Below are 16,221 nucleotides of genomic sequence, written 5' to 3' on the forward strand. Positions count from 1 at the left end.
CCTCAACCCTCAACCATGAAAAACTATCATGCATGTTGTTGATGTTAGTTCTGTGTGCGCAGTTAAGGGCAAGCAAGGCATGCTGCTTTGTTTTGAGCCAGCTGCAACTTTGATAGGTCTTTCTTTGCTACACTTGACCATATTACCAGACAGTAATCAAGATTGGACAAGATCAAAGCCTGAACAACTAGTACAGTTGATCTGTGTGTCAAAAACACAGAACATCTTTTTATAACAGACATACCTCTCCCCATCTTCACAACAACTTTGTCAATATGACTTGACCTTCATAACTGACTTTCCAATGTTGTACCTAGGACTTCAACTTCTTCAACTTGTTCAATGGTCACACCCTTTATGTAAAACTCCAGTTGAGGTTGAGGTCTAAGAGGATGGTTTTAGATGTATTTAAGACCAGTTTATTACTCATTCTGACACTGACTGTAACTCCTTGCTAAGAGTCTCAGTGAGCTCACTGGCTGTGGGTGCTGATGTGTAGTGTGCAATCATCAGCATACATAGTCATTTCAGCTTCTTGTAAGACTAGCGGCAAATCATTTGTAAAAATAGAGAAGAGTAATGGAGTACTATGGAGTGGCATGAAGAGGAGTGCACACTGATTAAAGCAATAAAATACTGATTTCATTGTCTTTCAGAGTAAAAATAACCAAAACATGAGAAACATTGACTGATTCACCCGATCAAACCACAGATACACCCTTGGAGAGAGAGTAATATCCTTGGACAGACAGACAGACAGTCGAGAGAGAGAGAAATATCCTTGGACAGAGAGACAGTCGAGAGAGAGAGACAGTCGAGAGAGAGAGAGACAGTCGAGAGAGAGAGAGAGATAAATATCCTTGGACAGACAGACAGTCGAGACAGACAGACAGAGAGAGAGAGAGAGCGAGAGAGAGAGAGAGAGAGAGAGAGAGAGAGAGATACCCGATATGCAGACGAAGAGGCGGTGGATGAGGTCACTGCTGCTGTGGAAGCGCGAGCGGATCTTGTTCCTGGTGGCCATCTTAGCAGCCTGCAGGGCCAGCTGGATCTCATGGTGGTCCAGATCCTCTGACGTCCCTGAGCTCATGGTCAGACTGCTGACAGGGCTGGAGGACAGAGGGGGAGCGCACGTACGAGAGAGAGAGAGAGTGTGAGCAGGAGAGAGAGAGATCCAGTGAAGGGAGAGGGAGAATGGAGGGAGAGAGGCAGAGGAGGAACTGTCACATTGTCATTCATATAAACACAGAAACACTGTTCACCAAAATATTGTCTACTGTACTTGAATATGCATCGTACTATAGGGGTTGTGGTTGATTTCAATCTCAACAATGAGTGAAATAGAGGTTAATTGCAAGGGTTATAGTAATACCATAAGCTGTAACATGGGGATGTATGAAACAGAAACATACGGCCAGTGGTTACCTGGCTGTATAAGCACTGCTGGACAGACTACATGTGGTGACAGACACACTCTCACAGTCACTACTGGAGACTGAGCTGAGAGGAGAGTCCTGAAAAAAACTGGGAATGAATCATTAAATTAAATAATAAACCGATAACATATGGGCAACATAAAACGGCATCTGTGAACGTTATGATTGGAACAAAAGTAGCATAAAGGCAAGTGCAAATAGCAACTAGAACATCAAACACAATCAACAAGTGGATGACAAGATGTGGGTTAAATTAGCCAGAGGGACGTGGAGGAAGTTTGCTTTCCACAGATATGTAAATGACTGTTGTTGAGGCCTACCTGCTTTGAAGTGGAGCGCTGATAACACATCATCCAATCACACACCTATAGTACATGTGCTCATACCTAGTGTTGTTCTTGCTCTCTTCCTTGGACTCCCCGTCTGCCTCTCTGGTCCCCGTCCTGTCCCTGTCCCTTCCCCTGCTGGCCTGAGGCCTCCTCACTGTCCTCCACTGGTGGACACAGGGCTCTGGGGCTCCCCTTACTCCATTGGGGCTGCTGTCCTGGCCCAGGCCCTGCTGATGTCCTGGGGCCACCACCACCTGGCACTTGTCACAGCGCTGGTCCCCTTCCTCCTCCCCTGGAGGAAGCTCTGAGGAGCAGCGGGAGGAGGGGGGCATCAGCTGGGGGGGAGAGTCCCCCTTCCCATGTAGGTTGTGTCCTGAGGAGGCCAGGCGACAGGCAGAGGACTGGATGACAGGGCTGTGTGGCGGAGGGGGCTTGCAGTGTTTGTCCAACCCCAGGCCCATCCCCAGCCCTGTGGTGTCCATGGTGAGGGCGTCATCATGGCCCTCTTCACAGCTGCCGCAGCAGACACAGGAGTTGAGCAGGCAGTGGGTGGCCACCAGGGGGCCACAGGGCTCTGTCTCTGAGGAGGAGGGGGGGTGGGGCAGGAGCAGCTTGTCCACAGCCAGCTCAGTCAGGCTGGGGGAGCCGGGGTTGAAGATGACTGTGGCCGAGAGCTTCATCCCTCCCATACGGTGTGCGATGACTTCAGCAGTCTCGCCCCCCTCCAGGCCCACCTCCCAGCCATTAGTGTAGGGCAGGGGCTCCAGGCCGGGTCGCTTGGTGCTGGGGCACTGTGGGGGCAGGTTTTGGGGCTGCTGGGACGGATCTGACTGAGCGTCAGTGGGCCAGCCATTCCTGGTTGAGTCTGTCAGGGGGCCAGGCCTGCAGGGCTGAGGGGCTTTGGAAGGCGAGGTCAGACGGCTGCTGGTCACAATGTCCCCTCCTGCGTCCAGGTCCTCCATGAAGAAGACTCTGTCCTCCTCCTCTTGGTAGAGACCTGTTCTTCCCCGGCCCACCAGGACCCGGAGGGGGGAGGCTTCGGTGCTGGAGCCCCCGCTGGAGCCCCCTCTGTTGGGGCGGTGGGCCGGGGACTGGCCCTGGCTGGGAGGGGACAGCAGCGTGGACATCTCGTCCCCCACACGGTACACCATCATGTTGAGCTGTTCGATCTCTTCCTCATCATATTGCATTGAGCATGCCAGGTCTGCCTCCTCCACCTCCTCACACAGAGAACCCTGCTCCTTCGCCCGCTTCACCTCCTCCCACTCCCGGTCCTCCTCCTGGATGTGGGAAATGCACAGAGACAGCACCTCCTGCTGCTGCTCCTTCTCGCTCCCCCCCTCGGGGGTGTCGCTGGTGGGGCTGCTGGATGAGGGGGGGTCTGGGGTGATGGTGGGGGCTGGGGTGGGGGGGCGCTCAGGGACCAAAGGGAACTCCCCGTCCTGAGAGATACAAAGGCTACGCTCCAGCGTCAACAACTCCTCCTCTGACAGGGTCTGCAGCAGGTCCCTATGGGAATAACACAACCTTAACAACATACTTACCAGCCTAAAATGATCACTCAATGAGGATGATAGTGCGCCATGACCTTTAGATTGTTTGCCCAGGTTCTTGAGACTGACGTTCAAAAGATTGTTGTGAAGATTGACAGCGCTATTTTCTACCTATGATTAAATACAGAGGACAATCTATATGTGTATCCTCTTAACGGTACCTGATCTTCTTCAGTAAAGTGCGAAAAGGCCGGAGGAGCTCAGACATGTCCTCTGGTTTCCTATCCAGGTTAAGCGGACCTTCACAGTACACCACCAGACCACTGAGGGACAGACAGGGGGATTATAACATGTTATTACTGTCAGAGAGTTCTAGGAAGAAGAGGAAGAGGAGAAAACACTTACCACACAATGGCTAGTCTGGGGATGGTAAACATCAGAGCGGGTTCATAGTCATCGATCATGTCTTGGCTGAGATAGCCCAGCTTGAGTGCCCTGAGACAAACAACAAAGATGAGAGGCTGTGAAATAATACTGGCCAACCATTTGAAAAATGTACTAAACCCTGCATGCATGAAGTACCATGTCTGAAACTTCCTGGACTTTCCCATGTGACATCACTCGTCTCTATTCCTCTGTGGCCTCCCCATACAACTCACCTCTCCACAGTCTCACAGAAGAGCACAATCACCTCCTGCTGAACATAGTATTCTTTGGAAGACTTCACAGGCACCATGGCTGACACATAGCTGACAGAAGAGGAGATAGAGGGAATTGTGTAAAAATAAATAAATACGTAAATACAGTCAAATATGTTGTAGTTGATGATGTCCAAAACCTAAAGATGTTGATGTCCTATAGCTACCTGAGCTCAAACTCAGCGAAGAGGCTGTCGAAGTGGCGCAGCGCGTCCCTCATGCGGTCGGTGTAGAAGTTGAGGTCTCTGAGGGCCTGGTCTCGCGTGATGTTGCGGACCTCCTCCAGACTACGGGTCAGGTCCTTGGCTAGAGGCCTCATGGCCATGCTCTCTAGCTCCCTGTTCATGATGATGGAGCCTGCAGCCAGACACTACACACACAGATGGAGAGAGAAGGGAATGACTGGAGTTATTTATCCAGGTTAGTCTCATTAAGACTTGTTGTCTATGTGCAAGGGATTAACACAAGGAATAATGAGTTCGGCTATATAACGATACACCTTTACATAGCGAGAACTTCTTTAAGAGTGCCTATAGTTATTGTGGTGTGAGATGATACTGGACGGCATACAGTACAGTACCTCAGCCCCAAACCACAGCTGTCCTGCCAGGTTGTCATGGCGAATCTCCTCTGGGAACTTGACACAGAAGTCTCTGTTGGCTCTGTCACCAGGGATACATTCATCCATGATCTGGTTGATAATGTTCAACACATTGTCCTGCAGACACAGGGAGTGACTAAATTAGTGGATAAATGTACTGAATGAAAAAGGCCAGTCAATATATTTTTTCCTGTTGGGTGAACGACTGGAAACAGAGCAAAAGAACACATGTTTTCTAATAATGTTTCACAAACTACTCATGTAAATCCTCTAACTCAATATCACCCTCTACATGTAGTGTCTTGAAGACATGCACCGGACATTTTGCAGCTACTAAGTATTTTTTTAACTTCCCGCTTTGAGCTGGATTTGTCAATGTGTAGTTCATATGCATAATCTATGAGCAGAATTACTCTCTTACCTCAATTTGCCACGAAATCCCTAGCTAGCAAGATGCACACACAGCAGAGCGAGAAAGAGACCAATGACGTGGTGTACATATCTGCACATACTGTACGTGACGTAGTACGCCATTTTCGGGGACCACTTTTGTCTCCTAAGCGCTACTTTCAGAACTACTGGCGAAAAGGTATACAACTGTACCGGAGAATCCCTTTAAACAGGGAATAGGCTGAAAACAATTAGACAGACCCATGGCCAGAACGGTCACATTATAGCCCTCAGTCACAACTTAATTCCCCCTCAATAAAAAAAAACACAACTAAATCACATAATTGCAGCGGTGCAAACACATTGGCACACACAGCGAGAGCTAATCAAGAGCTTGTGTGCCGCTGGCATGTACAACAGCTATAACAATGACTTACAATGAGCCCCTCTCTCCCTCTCTCCCTCTCTCCCTCTCTCCCTCTCTCCCTCCCTCCCCTCTGGCCATAGTATTGTATGGTACACTACAGCTAGGTCTAATCTTGACCACTATCAGCCCTCATCACAGAAAATGACATTGGGATGATACCTACAGTAGCTGCAGATCGAGAGCTTGCTCGCTCTACACTCCTACCCTCTAGGTTTCTGCTTTGCTCTCTCTTCTTTTATCTCTTTTACTGTTAATCTGTCTCTGTCTCCTTCCCTCGCTCCCTATCCGCTCCTGCAGTCCATGCAGTGAGAGCAACCACGCCAACATAACTTGAGCAGCTTGGCACCCCAGTGAAGCCCATGGCCACGAATAAGGAGCTCATAAGAGCTACATTAGGGTCGAGCAGACAACTCTGCACAGTCAGACCACTTGCCTTCCATTCTGGGGTTCTCAGGTATACAGGGTATTATGAAAGCATGCTGGTAACATTGTGTTTCTTGTCTTCACGAGGTAGCCTAAACCAAAATACTTTTCTAACCATGGGATTTAAAAGTATAGCAAATATATTACACATTAAACTGCAACTTGAAAAGTGAAAGTGTTTGGCATTACTGAGTGTGTAAGCAAAACACTGACTGAGACTAAGAGGCAGCGCAGCTTCCCTGAAGCATTCTTATTTTCCTTTAGGGGGAGATATGGAATGAGCCAAACCCGGAATGATATTTCTCAGTTGCTGAAAATGTCCTGCAGTCAGCTAAAAGCCTTTCTTTCGTTTTACGAAGCACATCATAATGTACAGCTAACACACAGACCACAGCACGGCGTGGTCAATTTAAAGCTGCAATATGTAACTTTTTGGGTGACCCCACCAAATAGAAGTGTGTGTTAAAGATCTGTCATTCTCATTGAAACCAAGTGTAAGAAGCGGTACATCTGTTCTGTGTGCTATTTCTATGCTTCCCGTTTTTAAGTTTAGTGTTTGCATATTTTACTTTCGGTTTTGTACACCAGCTTCAAAACAGATGAAAATACAATATTTTTGGTTATGGAAAATATATTTCACAGTACAATGATTCTCTACACTATACTTGCTTGTTTTGTCACATAAACTGAAATTAGGCGAACTATTAGAATTTTTGCAACAAGGAAATGGCGGAGAGATATCTGCATAGTGCATCTTTAAGGTGTCAATGAAGCGAGCGAAAGACGAAGAGAGGAGGGCCAATGAGAGCATGGAATGGAGAAAGGGAGCAAGGAGGTGGGTGGGAGGGAGGGATAGAGAGACAGAGAGAATCTGAAGAGAGGGAAAGCAGATAGATATCAAGTAGTGACCTTATTAGAAGCACCCCCCCAAGCCCCCCCCGTCAGGGCCCTGGGTGCACTAGGCTCATGCATGGTGGTGGGCCTGCTAACGACCTCTCTCAGTCTGCCCCCCTGAATATCACCCCAGCAGGCAGCAGCCATCAACTCACACAGTCCCGACCCCACACGCCTCACCACATATCTGGAGGATGAATAGTATATAAATGTCAAAGTCCCCCGACTCCAAATCGACACAATGGCCTACCATCTGTCATGTGACAGGTCTCAGACAGAGACAAATACAGTATGTTTGTGTGGCGGATAACCTTTATCTCCTGTCAAGCATGCTAATATCCTATAGTTGATATACATAACATTGACATATCAAGTCATACAACAACAACCTGACAGTCAACACTTCACTCTGACCCCATACTGCCTGAAAACATCAAACCAGGTGTGTCATGATAGAATATCTCTAGATAGAAGCCTTCCAAAGATGTCACTCATCCAAGCATTCAGTCCTGACCTAGATAACAGCAACACAACCTACTCACAACCTGATAAGGGCAAACAAAACAACAACAAAATGTGACAAGATAATCACCTGCTTCCACCCAGAGGGACTCCTTATCTCACCTTGTCACTGTGAGCCGGATTGATTTAAGGGCCCGTCCAATCATACAACCCCTACCATATTAGCCAACCATATCAGGCTTTTTGTGGTTCAAACTCCACTCAGGAGTAAAAAATAAATGATCCTCTAAACTCAAAAACACATCCCTTTAACGGGCAAACACTTGAATTCTTGTAGTAGTTTTAAACATTTGAGGTCAAACTCAAACTTCAATACTTGAACTCTCACTCACTTTGCTTGGCGGATTATTTAAGTGCTCGCTGTCAAAAAGGGTTATAGCATTACCTCATAAAATGTCTGTGATGGATTTGTATTAATTGATGGAGTTTGAAGTCAAAGAAATTAGAAACATGGCGAAACGAAACTATAAAAGACTTGCTCTAGAATTGTAGCCCTATTCCGAGGGTATTCAAATGAACCAGTGTCAGTCCCTATAGATTCTTACCTGACAGGATCTGAACTGGTTGACCAGCAGGGTACACCTCTGAGGGTCCTTCCTGCCATCCAGGCTGTCCAGTTCTGTGGCCACTTGGTTGAGCTCCTCATCAGCATAGTAGAACTGGGCCAGGAGCTGAGGGTCCGTCCTCTGCAGAGAGAGCGATAGAGAGGAGAGGTTAAATAAAGGACTTCACATGTAGAGAGTAGACGTAGAGTTTTTGGGACCGAGAGACTGAAAAACAGCTTCTATGTCAAGGCCATCAGACTGTTAAATAGTCACCACTAGCCGACTCCCACCCAGTACCCTGCCCTGAACTTTAGTCACTGTCACTAGCCGGCTACCACCCGGTTACTCTACCATGCACCTTAGAGGCTGCTGCCCTACGTACATAGTCATGGAACACTGGTCACTTTAAATCAATGTTATATACTGTATTCTAGTGAAGGCCTATCCTATTCAACTATAACTATTGATGGACATACAGTGAGGGAAAAAAGTATTGGATCCCCTGCTGATTTTGTACGTTTGCCCACTGACAAAGAAATTATCAGTCTATAATTTTAATTGTAAAAAAAATCCAGAAAAACAAATGTCAAAAATTGATTTGCATTTTAATGAGGGAAATAAGTATTTGACCCCCTCTCAATCAGAAAGATTTCTGGCTCCCAGGTGTCTTTTATACAGGTAACGAGCTGAGATTAGGAGCAGACTCTTAAAGGGAGTGCTACTAATCTCAGCTTGTTACCTGTATAAAAGACACCTGTCCACAGAATCAATCAATCAATCAGATTCCAAACTCTCCACCATGGCCAATACCAAAGAGCTCTCCAAGGATGTCAGGGACAAGATTGTAGACCTACACAAGGCTGGAATGGGCTACAAGACCATTGCCAAGCAGCTTGGTGAGAAGGTGACAACAGTTGGTGCGATTATTCGCAAATGGAAGAAACACAAAATAACTGTCAATCTCCCTCGGCCTGGGGCTCCGTGCAAGATCTCACCTCGTGGAGTTGCAATGATCATGAGAACGGTGAGGAATCAGCCCAGAACTACACGGGAGGATCTTGTCAATGATCTCAAGGCAGCTGGGACCATAGTCACCAAGAAAACAATTGGTAACACACTGCGCCATGAAGGACTGAAATCCTGCAGCGCCCGCAAGGTCCCCCTGCTCAAGAAAGCACATATACATGCCCGTCTGAAGTTTGCCAATGAACATCTGAATGATTCAGAGGAGAACTGGGTGAAAGTGTTGTGGTCAGATGAGACCAAAATGGAGCTCTTTGGCATCAACTCAACTCGCTGTGTTTGGAGGAGGAGGAATGCTGCCTATGACCCCAAGAACACCATCCCCACCGTCAAACATGGAGGTGGAAACATTATGCTTTGGGGGTGTTTTTCTGCTAAGGGGACAGGACAACTTCACCGCATCAAAGGGACGATGGACGGGGCCATGTACCGTCAAATCTTGGGTGAGAACGTCCTTCCCTCAGCCAGGGCATTGAAAATGGGTCGTGGATGGGTATTCCAGCATGACAATGACCCAAAACACACGGCCAAGGCAACAAAGGAGTGGCTCAAGAAGAAGCACATTAAGGTCCTGGAGTGGCCTAGCCAGTCTCCAGACCTTAATCCAATAGAAGATCTGTGGAGGGAGCTGAAGGTTCGAGTTGCCAAACGTCAGCCTCGAAACCTTAATGACTTGGAGTAGATCTGCAAAGAGGAGTGGGACAAAAAATCCCTACTGAGATGTGTGCAAACCTGGTGGCCAATTACAAGAAACATCTGACCTCTGTGATTGCCAACAAGGTATTTTGCCACCAAGTACTAAGTAATGTTTTGCAGAGGGGTCAAATACATATTTCCCTCATTAAAATGCAAATCAATTTATAACATTTTTGACATGCGTTTTTCTGGATTTTTTTGTTGTTATTCTGTCTCTCACTGTTCAAATAAACCTACCATTAAAATTATAGACTGATCATGTCTTTGTCAGTGGGCAAACGTACAAAATCAGCAGGGGATCAAATACTTTTTTCCCCTCACTGTATACTATTCCTCAGATACAGTGGGGGAAAAAAGTATTTAGTCAGCCACCAATTGTGCAAGTTCTCCCACTTAAAAAGATGAGAGAGGCCTGTAATTTTCATCATAGGTACACGTCAACTATGACAGACAAATTGAGGGAAAAAAATCCAGAAAATCACATTGTAGGATTTTTAATGAATTTATTTGCAAATTATGGTGGAAAATAAGTATTTGGTCAATAACAAAAGTTTCTCAATACTTTGTTATATACCCTTTGTTGGCAATGACACAGGTCAAACGTTTTCTGTAAGTCTTCACAAGGTTTTCACACACTGTTGCTGGTATCTTGGCCCATTCCTCCATGCAGATCTCCTCTAGAGCGGTGATGTTTTGGGGCTGTCGCTGGGCAACACGGACTTTCAACTCCCTCCAAAGATTTTCTATGGGGTTGAGATCTGGAGACGTTGCCCGGGCGGTGTGTTTGGGATCATTGTCATGCTGAAAGACCCAGCCACGTTTCATCTTCAATGCCCTTGCTGATGGAAGGAGGTTTTCACTCAAAATCTCACGATACATGGCCCCATTCATTCTTTCCTTTACACGGATCAGTCGTCCTGGTCCCTTTGCAGAAAAACAGACCCAAAGCATGATGTTTCCACCCACATGCTTCACAGTAGGTATGGTGTTCTTTGGATGCAACTCAGCATTCTTTGTCCTCCAAACACGACGAGTTGAGTTTTTACCAAAAAGTTCTATTTTGGTTTCATCTGACCATATGACATTCTCCCAATCCTCTTCTGGATCATCCAAATGCACTCTAGCAAACTTCCGACGGGCCTGGACGTACTGGCTTAAGCAGGGGGATACGTCTGGCACTGCAGGATTTGAGTCCCTGGCGGCGTAGTGTGTTACTGATGGTAGGCTTTGTTACTTTGGTCCCAGCTCTCTGCAGGTCATTCACTAGGTCCCTCTGTGTGGTTCTGGGATTTTTGCTCACCGTTCTTGTGATCATTTTGACCCCACGGGGTGAGATCTTGCGTGGAGCCCCAGATCGAGGATGATTATCAGTGGTCTTGTATGTCTTCCATTTCCTAATAATTGCTCCCACAGTTGATTTCTTCAAACCAAGCTGCTTACCTATTGCAGATTCAGTCTTCCCAGCCTGGTGCAGGTCTACAATTGTGTTTCTGGTGTCCTTTGACAGCTCTTTGGTCTTGGCCATAGTGGAGTTTGGAGTGTGACTGTTTGAGGTTGTGGACAGGTGTCTTTTATACTGATAACAAGTTCAAACAGGTGCCATTAATACAGGTAACGAGTGGAGGACAGAGGAGCCTCTTAAAGAAGAAGTTACAGGTCTGTGAGAGCCAGAAATCTTGCTTGTTTGTAGGTGACCAAATACTTATTTTCCACCATAATTTGCAAATAAATTCATTAAAAATCCTACAGTGTGATTTTCTGGATTTTTTTCCCTCAATTTGTCTGTCATAGTTGACGTGTACCTATGATGAAAATTACAGGCCTCTCTCATCTTTTTAAGTGGGAGAACTTGCACAATTGGTGGCTGACTAAATACTTTTTTCCCCCACTGTATATTACATATCTATCCATATACTGTCCATATTGTCTATACATCTCATCACATACAGTATATATACGCTACCAGTCAAAAGTTTGGACACACCTACTCATTCAAGGGTTTTTCTTTATTTTTACTATTTTTCACATTGTAGAATAATAGTGAAGACATCAAAACTATGAAATAACACACATGGAATCATGTAGTAACCAAATAAGTGTTAAACAAATCAAAATATATTTTATATTTGAGATTCTTCAAATAGACACCCTTTGCCTTGATGACAGCTTTGCACACTCTTGGCATTCTCTCAACCAGCTTCATGAGGTAGTCACCTGGAATGCATTTCAATTAACAGGTGTGCCTTGTTAAAAGTTAATTTGTGGAATTTATTTCCTTCTTAATGCGTTTGAGCCAATCAGTTGTGTTGTGACAAGGTAGGCGGGGTATACAGAAGATAGCCCTATTTGGTAAAAGACCTAGTCCATATTATGGCAAGAACAGCTCAAATAAGCAAAGAGAAACAACAGTCCATCATTACTTTAAGACATGAAGGTCAGTCAATACAGAACATTTCAAGTGCCGTCAGTCGCAGAAACCATCATGCGCCATGATGAAACTGGCTCTCATGAGGACCGCCACAGGAATGGAAGACCCAGAGTTACCTCTGCTGCAGAGGATAAGTTCATTAGAGTTACCAGCCTCAGAAATTGCAGCCCAAATAAATGCTTCACAAAGTTCAAGTAACAGACATCTCAACGTCAACTGTTCAGAGGGGACTGTGTGAATCAGGCCTTCATGGTCAAATTGTTGCAAAGAAACCACTACTTAAGGACACCAATAAGAAGAAGAGACCTGCTTGGGCCAAGAAACACGAGCAATGGACATTAGACCGGTGGAAATGTGTCCTTTGGTCTGGAGTCGAAATGTGAGATTTTTGGTTCCAACCGCCGTGTCTTTGTGAGACGCGGTGTGGGTGAACGGATGATCTCTGCATGTGTAGTTCCCTCCGTAAAGCATGGAGGAGGAGGTGTTATGGTGTGGTGTGCTTTGCTGGTGACACTGTCTGTGATTTATTTTGAATTCAAGGCACACTTAACCAGCATGGCTACTACAGCATTCTGCAGTGATACGCCAAACCATCTGGTTTGGGCTTAGTGGGACTATCACTTAATTTTCAACAGTACAATGACCCAAAACACCTCCAGGCTGTGTAAGGGTATTTTACCAAGAAGGAGAGTGATGGAGTGCTGCATCAGATTACCTGGCCTCCACAATCCCCCGACCTCAACCCAATTAAAAATAAAGAAAAACCCTTGAATGAGTAGGTGTGTCCAAACTTTTGACTGGTACTGTGTGTAAATATATATATATATATATATATATATATATATATATATATATATATATATATTCTGACATTGCTCATCCTAATATTTCTATATTTCTTAATACCATTCTTTTACTTTTTAGATTTGTGTGTATTGTTAGATATTACTGCACTGTTGGAGCTAGGAAAACAAGCATTTCGCTACACCCACAATAACATCTGCTAAATGTGTATGCAACCAATACAATTTGATTTGATTTTAAATAAAGCACTTAATCTCCTCTACTCTATATTCCATGTTACAATGATAGGTCATCTGGTGTTTTCCACTTAATTGACGACAACAAAAGACATAATACCATAAAAACAGGATTACGGACGAGTGAACATGTAAGACATGTATGAGCACAAGGACGGTGAAATGGATGAAAACAGGCTGGGTTCTAAGAGGGTAGGACGTTAACAGATGGTTCATATTGTCTGTTCTCTCCCCAGAAGAGCAGGCGTAATTAGAGAGCTTGGCCCTGGTAAAGGATTTGTGTCATTCTCTCACACTGTGTGCTGTTCTGTGGGGAAGAGCACAGCACAGCAGATCATTCCACTGCTGAGCAGAGCACATGCACAGCCACGCCACTCAGAGAGGGAGAGAGAGAGAGGTGCTGAAGAATAGGGACAAAGAGGGGGGAGCAGGTGGGGAACATGAAAATGTTAACGTTATGAAAACATAACAAAGGATTGATGCGCCATCATCACCAGCAGACCAAAATAAATAGTAGCGTAGCTCCCCCTCGCTAAGGGAACCTGACAACACAGACTGAAAGGAATACTACTGTGGATATTTTTCCAAATGTCCCTTATATAAGAAATCACCCACATACAGTATAATGATGTTTTCTGGAGCCTCATAAGCTGTTTTCCCTAGTCAGTCTGATCCCTAATAGTGTGACGCTCTCCTGTGGTCTGAGACCAGGCTGAATATGATGTACTGTTCCTTTCCCGCACTCCAAAGGTGGTATGGAGGTACTGACAAAACACACACACACGTACCCATGCACACACGTAAGCACCCACACCCACATTATACAGTACAGATCATATCATCGTTGAATAGTAAGCAGGAAACTGAGCTCTGCTATGGAGGACAAATAAAATGTTTCACACTTATCGAGTGTTCTTTCTCAACAAGGTCAAGAACATCTTCTAGCTCTTTATACAAATAACGGATGAGAATAGCTGCTAAGGTGGGGAGAAAGGCAATGATAGAACAATGATAGACTAGAAAGATTCACAAAGTACAATAAACTGCTAGTTCTACTAATGGGAATGGATCAATGGCCTGCCTCTCGACACAATACTAGGGTTGGGCGGTATCCAGATTTCCATTCCTTCATACTGTGCCATCCCGGGATTTACGGTATTACTGGTAGTGTACACAAGGGGTGCTATTTGTTATTTCTCAAATGAGAACCAGAATGCTAACAGGTGCTAAGGAATTCTCATAGCGGATGCTAGGTAAATGCTAACGAACGCATGCAAACATTTACTACCAATTTGCAAACATTTAATACCGATTCAGAGGGGTTGGGCAGACAACCCAGCTCATAAAGATCTGGAAGTATCTCAAAACGCTGTTTGCAGCACGCACAAAACAAATATTAAGCAGCAGGGATCTTAATCTAGGAGGGAATTGTCTCTGCTGCTATAACCAAGAAGCTTGATCAGCCACTTAGCTAACATTAGCAAGTTAGCAAAACCCAGCTGGAGATAATTTATTTGGCACATCTTCAATAGTTAACTTAATAATAAGATATATAGCTGGCAAACAGTAGTGAATTTCATACATGTGTGACTTGATCACCTCACTTGTTGCGCTGCAGGAGTGCCACCTTACGTAACTCCCATTTTGCTCATTGTGCTTCTTTGTAAACAAAACACGTGACTGGCTCAAACCGCTGTTTTGGGAAACTAGTACCGGTAAGCTTCATAATGAAAAAGGATCTAATGGGCGAAATGATGAACGCGATCTGCTTTATCTATTCCCTATCGCACAAGTTGACATTTACATTACATTTACATTTACGTCATTTAGCAGACGCTCTTATCCAGAGCGACTTACAGTTAGTGAGTGCATACATTATTATATATATATATATATATATTATTTTTTTTCATACTGGCCCCCCGTGGGAATCGAACCCACAACCCTGGCGTTGCAAACGCCATGCTCTACCAACTGAGCTACATCACTGCCGGCCATTCCCTCCCCTACCCTGGACGACGCTGGGCCAATTGTGCGCCGCCCCATGGGTCTTGACTGCAAGTATTTATTTAAAATGTACTAATATTCAAAGCCTCAAAAACGTAACTTACCAGAATAATAACAAAATGCTAACAAGTACTAAGGAATCCTCATAGAGAATGCTAACGAGCGCATTTCGAACATTTTGTCCTGTTTCTGACCTAAACTATACAAGTAAGAATAAAATGCTACTCACAGTTTGCTGCAAGCACAAAACGAATATTAGACAGCAAGGCTCTTGATCCAGAAGGGGATTCTCTGCTGTACCAAGCAAATGCTTGATTTTGGAAGAAGCTAGCTAACCACTTAGCTAGATAGCTAACTAGCTACTAAATTAGCCGATTTTTTGTTGAGCTGATGGTCGAGGGGCTGGAACATAATTACAAATAATTTGTAGACTGCAAATTTTCCGCAAGAAGCCCAAACAGATAATGTTTGACTAAAACATAATATTTTCAAACCTTGCTTACATTTGTATACGATTATGTGTCTCTCTATTATGGCGTTTTTACAGTTTTTATGTCCAACAATTAAAATACAAAAAATAAAAAATAAACATTATTTATTTTGCTCAGAAAACTTGGGGGGCCAAATAAAACCACCCGCAGGCCACCAGTTGGGGAACCCTGGTATATACGGTATACCGCCCAAGCCTACAATACATCTCAGCCTGCCATAAGTCACTGAACTACCATGACATCCATCATACACATTAATGGAGGGAGAGGAATGGCTGTACTTTGATAGAAATGTGTGTTACAGTTCTTGATATAGAAAGAGAGGCACTGGCAGATTGTGAGAGTGCTCCAGACAGAAGTTGATAGAGAGGAGAAAAGGCAGAGGTTGATAGTGTGTGTGTGTGTGTGTGTGTGTTCCTAAATGAAAAGCATTAGAGCAAATAGACAACCAGCTGAGGAAACAGAGGGCCTGTATGGTTTTCTAAGAAATAAGTAGCTCTCAGAGAGGATACAGTTAAAGCATAAACACACAATTAGTCTTCACACCACAGACCATCCCATCTTCAGTGTGGGTAAGTGAGCACAGGTAAGAGAACACAGGTTAATAAGTGCCTGCTGCTGTAAACCACCACCACTGAGCCAGGAGGGTAGCTGAGAAGATGGTGCATCATGGATGACAAATTCAAAGACAGAAACAACAGAAGGTTTGTGCTCAAACAACTGGGGTGCGTTCAGTTCGATTAAACGTTTGCTACGTTGTGTGACGGTTTGTACTGAA

At 44.9% G+C, this 16,221-nt stretch overlaps 1 protein-coding gene across 3 annotated transcripts in view; it reads right to left on the reverse strand.

Annotated features, from left to right (window-relative positions):
* Positions 1-16,221, reverse strand: part of LOC121544855 (lateral signaling target protein 2 homolog) — a 39,120-nt gene that overhangs the window by 4,958 nt on the left and 17,941 nt on the right. For 2 of the 3 annotated variants that reach the window (XM_041855061.1, XM_041855063.2), the window contains exons 2-10: positions 7,759-7,899; positions 4,537-4,674; positions 4,124-4,326; positions 3,918-4,007; positions 3,664-3,753; positions 3,480-3,581; positions 1,823-3,274; positions 1,426-1,524; positions 946-1,109 (exon numbers count right to left, since the gene is read on the reverse strand). In XM_041855061.1, the coding sequence (XP_041710995.1) occupies positions 946-1,109; positions 1,426-1,524; positions 1,823-3,274; positions 3,480-3,581; positions 3,664-3,753; positions 3,918-4,007; positions 4,124-4,326; positions 4,537-4,674; positions 7,759-7,899 (2,479 nt within the window). The remainder of the gene's footprint in view (positions 1-945; positions 1,110-1,425; positions 1,525-1,822; positions 3,275-3,479; positions 3,582-3,663; positions 3,754-3,917; positions 4,008-4,123; positions 4,327-4,536; positions 4,675-7,758; positions 7,900-16,221) is intronic. The other variant, XM_041855062.1, reaches the window with a different exon arrangement.

The sequence above is a fragment of the Coregonus clupeaformis genome, chromosome 29 (genome assembly GCF_020615455.1).
Source record: "Coregonus clupeaformis isolate EN_2021a chromosome 29, ASM2061545v1, whole genome shotgun sequence".
NCBI lineage: Eukaryota > Metazoa > Chordata > Actinopteri > Salmoniformes > Salmonidae > Coregonus > Coregonus clupeaformis.